The sequence below is a fragment of the Orycteropus afer genome, unplaced genomic scaffold (genome assembly GCF_000298275.1).
Source record: "Orycteropus afer afer isolate SDZICR_OR568_19922 unplaced genomic scaffold, OryAfe1.0 scaffold00849, whole genome shotgun sequence".
Taxonomy (NCBI): domain Eukaryota; kingdom Metazoa; phylum Chordata; class Mammalia; order Tubulidentata; family Orycteropodidae; genus Orycteropus; species Orycteropus afer.
In genome coordinates this window covers 285,603-294,112 of record NW_006922436.1, presented here as the reverse complement: position 1 = coordinate 294,112, position 8,510 = coordinate 285,603, and the positions used below count along the sequence as shown (strand labels likewise).

Below are 8,510 nucleotides of genomic sequence, written 5' to 3'. Positions count from 1 at the left end.
TTGCAGCCACTGTGTCAATCCATCTACTGAGGGACTTCTCCTTTCAGGCTGACTCTATATTATCAACCATGATAGCCTTCTCCAGGGAATGATCCCTTCTGACAACATGACTAAAATAAGTCAGATGAAGTCTGACCATTCTTGCTTCCAAGGAGCATTCCAGCTGCACTTCCTCCAGGACAGATTTTCCATTCTTCTGGTTCTCCCTGAGTGTTTAGTATTTTTCTCCAACTCCACAATTCAAAGACATAACTTTCCTTCAGTCTTCCTTATTCATTGTCCAACTTTCGTTTGCTTATGAGGCAATTGAAAATACCATGGCTTGGGTCAGGAGCACCTTAATGTTCAAAGTGACATCTTTGCTTAACACTTTAAGGAGGTCTTTTCAGCACATTTGCCCATAGCAATATGATGTCTGATCTTGACTGCTGCTTCCATGGGTGTTGCTTGAAGATCCAAGTGAAATGAAATCCCTGACAACTTCAATCTTTCCTCCACTTACAGTGATGTTGCTTATCGGCCCAGCTGTGAGGACATCTCTTTTCTTTATGATGAGGTGTAATGCATACTGAAGACTGTAGTCTTTCATCTTCATCAAAACTGCTTTAAGTCATCTTCACTTTCAGCAAGCAAAGTTATGTCATCTGCATATCACAGGATGTTAATGAGTCTTCCTCAAATTCTGATGCCATGTTCTTATAGTTCAGCTTCTTGAAATACTTCCTGACGTTCTGTATCTATGAATTAAAAAGTTTCCAGAACACAATGGAGGAAGTGAGAAACCAGATGGAGTCTGCTACAAAATTTCTAGTCACTTTGGTCTCTGAATACTCAGCATCAACTCCTAAACTCAGAGAGATTTCTGAAATTTTGTCCTGGAAACTCTATCCAGGGAATGTGTTGGGGAAGTTTCAGGGAACCTCTCACTTTCTCCTTTTTAAAAAAACTGACTATTATACTTATTTCCTGATATCCAAAGTTTAAAAACATCATTGTTCCATGATTTAATGGAAGTAGGTTTGTTTTGATATATTTTGTGGGTGATTTTTTTTTCTTTTGTAGTTGTTTCAGATGGGATGGTATACCCACCTCTCTTTATTTCATACTTGCCATAATGGTACAGGAAATTTGTAGGTCATAAGACATCTATAAGTCTTCCCTGAATAGATACTCCAGTGTCATTTTACTACATTTCCATCAAATATTCTAAGTTTTATAGAAATAATTTTTGTGCTCTATATATTTGGGAGCTCTGGTAGCATAGTGGCCAAGGCACTTGACTGCTTACCAGAAGGCTGGTGGTTCAAACCCATTAACCACTCCTCAGAAGGAAGATGGGGCAATCTACTTCCGTAGTGATACTGTCTCAGAAACCCAAGGAGGCGTCGCTATGAATCAGGTCCGACTGGACGGCACCTAGCAACAACAACAACATATGTCATTTGTATAAACTTGAGATTATGTAATATGTTGTTGTTGTTATGTGCCATCTAGTCAGACCTGATTCATAACGACCCCTACTTGGGTTTCCGAGGTGGTATCCCTACAAAAATAGATTACCCAACCTTCCTTCTGAGGAGTAGCTGGTGGGTTTGAACTTCCAGCCTTCTGGTTAGCAGTCAAGTGTCTTAGCACTATACTACCAGAGCTGTTTATATACATATAGATCTATGTATTTTTTATAGTCATGAAAATCTAGTAATGCCATTAATCTTGTTAATAAACTTTTATTGTATAAATAACACACTATTATGTACAAGAGACATCAGTGATGGAAATTTAGGTTGTTTGGAGATATATATACATATCTTTCCTTATATCTGAAAATGACCTCAGGGAATAATTTTCCAAGTGAAAAATCAGAGCGGAAGACTGACTGTAAAATTTATAGTCATTATCAGTTTCTACAAATGCCTATTTTATTTTATTTTTATGTTTATAGCAATCCCAGAAATTGTTGCGGTGTGTAATATACTCAAGTCCTAGATAAACAATAGACAATATTTTAACTGATAAAGGCTCCAAAATTATGATAGAACTACAATATTTAAATAATCTCATATTATGGCCTTGAGTTATTCTCATGCTGTTAGATGCCCTCCAGTCTGCTCCGACTCATAGTGACCTTTCTGTACAACAGAAAGAAATACTGCCAGGACCTATGCCACCCTTACAACTCTTGCTCTGCTTCAGCCCATCGTTGCAGCTACCCTGCCAGTCCATCTCTCTGAAGGCATTCACCTTTCCCTGACCCTCTGCTTTACCAAGCATGATATTCCCCTTCAGAGACTGGTCCCTTCTAACAACATAACCAAAGTGGCTGAGATGATGTCTGGCCACTCATACTCTAAGAAGCATTCTGGCTGCACTTCTTCTGGGACAGATTTGTTTGTTCTTCTGGCAGCCCATGGCATTTTCAGTATTCTTCATCAACATCACTGAAAGAAATCAACTCTTCTTCAGTCTTCCTTAAGTATTGTCAGTTTTCACTTGTATATGAGGTGATTGAAAGCATCATGGCTTGGGTCAGGAGCATCTTAGTCTTCAAAGTGACCTCATTGTCTCTCAACACTTTAAAGGGGCCTTTTGTAGCAGATTTGCCCGTGCAATACTGTGATATCTTGACTGCTTCTTTGAGTGTGGAATGTGGATCCAAGTAAATCTAAATCCCTGACAACCTCAATCTTTTCACCATTTATTGTGATGTTGCTTATTTTTCTGGATGTGAGGATTTTTATTTTCTCTATGTTGAACTGTAATTCATACTGAAGACCATAGTATTTGATCTTCATCAGTAAGTGCTTCAAGTCATCTTTACTTTCAACAACCCAGGTTGTGTCATCTGCATTTTGCAGATAGAATTATTCAGTAAGTTCTACACAATGTATGAGACCATACCTGAAAACAAATGGGATAATATGATCCCTAACAGCATATAAAATGTGTGCAAAATGGAAAATAAATCTAAAAAAGCTTCAGATATCCAATTATAGTGTAAGGATAAAATAGCAATGATTAAACAAGGTGGAACACTGAAACATGAAACTCTTTTGTGTGTTCTGATGAAATATAGAAGGATGAATGGTCCCCAGAGCAGAAATAGACATCATGGAAGAATAGTTTTCAAGGTAGAGCTTGGCAATTAATACCCTTCTACTAGTAAATCTGGAGCTCTGGTTGCATAGTGCCTAAGGCACTTGACTGCTAACCAGAAGGCTGATGGTTCAGACCCACCAGCCACTCCTTGGAAGGATGGTTGAGCAATCTACTTCTGTAGTGACACTGCCTGGGAAACCCAGGGAGCAGTTTCTATGAGTCGGGGCCAACTCAACGGCACATAACAACAACAACTAGTAAATCTATTCATCAAACATATTTTCTGAAATGCCTCTGACACTTTCAGCTTGAGAATATGGTTACAATTAGCAGCTTTTGTAAACTCCGCTTCACCTCATTAGTTTTCATGGATACACCATGTTATAGGGCTGATTGTTGGGCAATCCTACTTCCGTAGTGATACTGCCTCGGAAACCCAAGGAGGGGTCGCTATGAGTTGGGGCCGACTCGACGGCACGTAACAACAACAACAACAATAGCTTTACAGATTTTGAGAGAACATGTCTTATTTCACATTTCTTTTATGCTCAAAATATTTAAAGTTCAATGACTTTTAGAAGTAATCTTTTCTACTGCTGTCAAACTGAAAATAAGGAACAAAACATGTGAAGGCAAGAAATTTAGTTATGCAGGGATAAAATGTATATATAATCTCTCCATAAACTGGCTCTAGAAAGTGTATGCATAGCAGCGTTTCCTTAACATTTTTTTTTATTTTATTGCAAAAAGATAATGTTATGTTTTATGTTATGTTATGTGCCGTCGAGTTGGACCCGACTCACAATAGTTGGCCAAAATAGTGCCACTTACCTCTTAAAAACAGGGAAAAAAAACTGTTTGTCCAAATTAAATAAGCAATTTTACTTTGTAGCCAAATTCTCTTTTAGAGTCTGGGTGAAGGTATCAGATTTCAGAGCGAAAAATCACATTTCTCAGGGAAATAAAAGCTAGGGAAAAAAAAAAAAAAAAAAGAATGAGTCCATAACCAACATATCTTGACTTAGTCAAAAAGAAGCAGCCCTGGAATTCAGTTAAAAAAATAAATATTTTCCTTTTCTTTGACACATTTCTGTGTATATCTTACTGGTTATCTAATTCAATTTAGATTTTTTTTACAGTGAATAAATCTACAGGGATCTGATAGGTTTTTGGCTCTTAATTGTAGAACATAATGATGAAAAGGAAACAGCAAACCAAACCAGAGTTCACTTTTCACAAGCTCAGTTCTCCTGTGTTCTTTCCCAATTGTTATTTACTAACTATATGTTTGGATCCTGCCCCTGCAGAAGATATTCATACAAAAATTATACTAGCAGTCTTTTTGTTAACTTATTGTTCAAAATTCAATGCAGGGAGATCAATAACATATTGTTGTTATAATAGGCCATCTGCTGGGACATAGAGATAGCTTTGTTCTTGTGTTAAGTATTTATCAGTCTTTCTCTGGTCATTTGTTGTAATTCAATGTATGTATTATTAATAGATAAATCAGAACATCCTATTCTGTGTTGAAAATAGAACTCGGGCAGCTAAATAAACGAAAATTTTCTGTTGGCCTTGACAAATTATGAGACATCATTTGCCCTGGGACAAGATATAGACCTGGATGTTCGCAATTTTCAGTTTAAGTGAACTATTTCTAAGTCATCAAATTGATGCTTGTTTCTAAATTTTTGATTTGAAAAATAATGTCTTTCAAGGTTGAACATAAGATCAGATCACCCAGAAAATCTGATGTATTTTGTTCCCACTTAAGGTCCAAATGAGTCAAACCTGAACATGGAAAATGTTAGAATTGTTAATTATTGTCGATCTTATAAATGCCCATGATAATAATATCTAGGAGCTCCAGTAGTATAGTGCTAAAGCATTTGACACCTAACCAGAAAGCTAGCCATTCAAACCTACCATCCTCTCCTCGAAAGGAAGGTTGGACAATCTACTTCTGTAGAGATACCATCTCGGAAACCCAAGGAGAGGTAGTTATGAGTTGAGTTGGACCTGTCTCAATGGCGGTGAGGGTTTTTTTTTTTTTTTTTTAATAATAATCTAGGGCAAATAGGAAAAGGAGACAAAACATATTATTATATTTCTTCTTGTGGATCAAAACAAACAGTAGGAGGAAGGAAGCCCAAGATTTATTTGCCCATGAGGAGATACAAGTTAATTATTGACCTTCCAACAATGCTGATAAATGTTTACAAGAGACTATGGGGAAGTGTGTTCCATCAAATTCATAGAGTTAAATTATTCTTTAACTTTGCTTTCTTTTTTCCTTCAGTATGAGGGTTTTGTTTGTTTTGTTTTTTTTCTATTCACCAGCAGAAATTGGTATAAGTATGCAGGGGAAATACAATTTTCTTATTTTTGAATGTTTCCGTAACTATTTCTTGTCTCTCAAATTCTTGGTAAATAATATTCGGTACCAAATATAAATAAACTCTACATTTGCAACTGAATTATACAAAGTTTCAGTATATTTCTTACAGCAAAAGACCAAGTCACATATCTACATATCCTTTATTTCAAATAACCCAAAAAAATGAACTCTAGAATCTAGATACATATATTTTCATCCAATATTACAAAAATGGTGAATATTTTACAGTGTTTATAAACTAAATATCTATTATTTGTATTTTTCAAAGCCAGTTCCTGATAGTGAGTATATTACATATTGTGACTGGGAGCTATAATTTGCCAATTCATTAAAAAAAAAAAAAATTCCTAAGAGCCTTTAATGAGATATTTAGAAGAGTGTGAATTGCACCAGATGCCAATTAGTCTGTTTGTTGTCCTCATTGGTTCTTTTTTTCTCTGGCCTTTTTCTAATCCAATCACTTTTCCCCCATAATCTGAAGCTATAGCAACACAAAACTGGGTCTGTAGACATGCAACATGTTTTTGACCAATAAATTTGTTAGAAATGCAGAATCCTAGCTCCCATATTAACCTACAGAATCAGAAACTGCTTTTTAACAAGATTCTCAGTTGATATATATGACCATTAATCTATGAGAAAAATTCACTTTCTTATATATCTACATTAAAGAAACTAATAGAAATAGCTGAATAATGGAAATAGTAAAACTGACAGCTAGAACAGCGTAATTTGGCCTAATGTCACTGAAAAATTTGCTAGTTTTTTTTTTTTAAATATCTCTCTCTTTTGAGTGTGTATTAGTTTTCTTTTGCTGCTGTAACAAATTGCCCTGAACCTAGTTGTTTAAAACAACAAATATGTATTGTCTTATAGCTCTGAAGATCACCCATTTCCATAACAGTATCACTGCCCTAAAATCAAACCAAGATGTTGTTGTCTGATGGCTCTAAAGGAGAATGGTTTCCTTGCTCATTCAGGTTGTGAGCTGATCTCAGTTTCTTGCACTTGTAGGACTGAGGTCCCTGCTTCCTTGCTGGCTATCAGCTGAAGGACCATCCCCAGTTTCTAGGGGCTGCCTTCAATTTCTGGCTGGTGGCCCCTTTCTCCATCTTCAAAACCATCAATGGTGGGTCAAGCCTTTCTCACACCTCAAACTTCTCCTTTTATTTATATATATATATATATATTTATTTATTTATTTATTAATTTCCTTCCGTCACATTCCTCGGACCCACTTTTCTGCCTTCCTCTTTCACTTTCAATGGTTCATATGATTTGATTGACACTATCATCTTAATCAATCTCAATATTCTTAACCTTCATCAAATCTGAAGTTACTTTTGCTGTGCAAAATAGCATATCCCCATGTTCTGATTTTTAGTGTGTGAATATCTTAGGGGAAGGTGTTGGAGGCATTATTTTCTCTTCCATATCATTATCATTAGGTGCCATGAAGTCACTTTCAATTCAAAATGACCTTATGTACACCAGAAATAAATACTGACTTGTCCTGCACCATCTTCAAAATCATTGCTATGATTAAGCCCATTGTTTTCTAGGATAGAGTAATAAACAGTTTCGAACAGCTGATTTCAGATGCAATCTGAATGAGAACAAGTCACTGAAATCCCTAATAATATATCATTACAATTTGTTTGGAATAGGTTGCAGGGTTAGATTGTAAGAAAAATTTTGATTTATTTGAGATGTTCTTTAAATAATACTCATTCAAGGCAATATATATTCATAGAAGACTCTGCACACACTTCATTTTTTTATATAATTTCCATTTATTCAATGCTGTTTTGACTCTGCTTGTAATTACTGACTATTTAATAAGTCTCAAGCACTGCAACAGTACTATGGTAGGATAAGTGAATCAAATGCAATATTAAAGCTCATTTCAAATTTGCCACAAGGACTCACAAGTGTAAGGAATAATTAGTGTACATAATCATAGAATAATAACAATGGAAGCAGTTAAATATAGTAAATTGTTTAAGTGACAATTCTATTAAAAATGTAGAAAAGTTATTTGCATCTCACTGATTATGCCTTTGCCAATGCATTGAGTGAATTGTCTATGATTTGAAGGAATAATAAAAGAATTAATCATCATAAGACAGTCCTGAGACTTACTCGTCTGTTTTCTGCCAGATACGCTGTGGACAGGCACACTGATATGGACCGGATTTTTAACATCCATTCAGAAAATGGTTCTATATTCACCTTGAAACCCCTTGACCGGGAATCATCCCCTTGGCACAACATCACCGTTACAGCCACAGAAATAAGTAAGTTGGAGGTCAACCCATCTGAGCACCTTAGTGTTCACTAAGGTCATGACAAACAGTATTATGTAGACTCTTTTCCTTGACTAGGGGGATTTTATAATGAGGAAAATCTGAGAGAAATTAATCAGAATGTGTTAGTCTAATGATTATTACATCATTCAGTTATTTTCCACTTGATTCTTTTTTTATACCTTCATGTGAGATAGAAATACAACTTAAACTCATGCAAATAATAATTTGGCCAAAGAAAATTATCTACAGAAACAAGTACTTTGTTCTCAATCATATGTTGCTCTTTTTATTGATGCTTTCTCTTTGGGCCATGTAAGGAAGCTGAGGTATTCATAAGCAACCTGGTCCAGAAGGTGAATACCATAGAAATGATTCATTGCTAAGTTACAAATTGGGCAATTGGCATCATTGCTTCTCGGTAAATGAGGCTGATATCTTATGCATGTTCTCATTGCAGATAACCCAAAACAAAGTAGCCACATTCCTGTCTTCATCAGAATTTTAGATATAAATGACCATGCTCCGGAATTCGCCACCTACTATGAAACATTTGTTTGTGAAAATGCAAAACCTGGGCAGGTAAAAAAAATTATTATAAACTTCTTGGTATTTTCTCTCTACCATTCTAATGAGATTGCATTAATTTATATCCACTACTTTTTCCATGCAGAGACTACTGTCATTCATCCTTGCTACCTGTTCAA

At 35.6% G+C, this 8,510-nt stretch overlaps 1 protein-coding gene across 1 annotated transcript in view; it reads left to right on the top strand.

The window, feature by feature from the left end:
• The window catches only part of CDH9 (cadherin 9), a 141,298-nt gene that overhangs the window by 124,323 nt on the left and 8,465 nt on the right, over nucleotides 1-8,510 (top strand). The window contains exons 7-8 of the mRNA XM_007958090.2: nucleotides 7,658-7,794; nucleotides 8,264-8,385. Of these exons, the coding sequence (XP_007956281.1) occupies nucleotides 7,658-7,794; nucleotides 8,264-8,385 (259 nt within the window). The remainder of the gene's footprint in view (nucleotides 1-7,657; nucleotides 7,795-8,263; nucleotides 8,386-8,510) is intronic.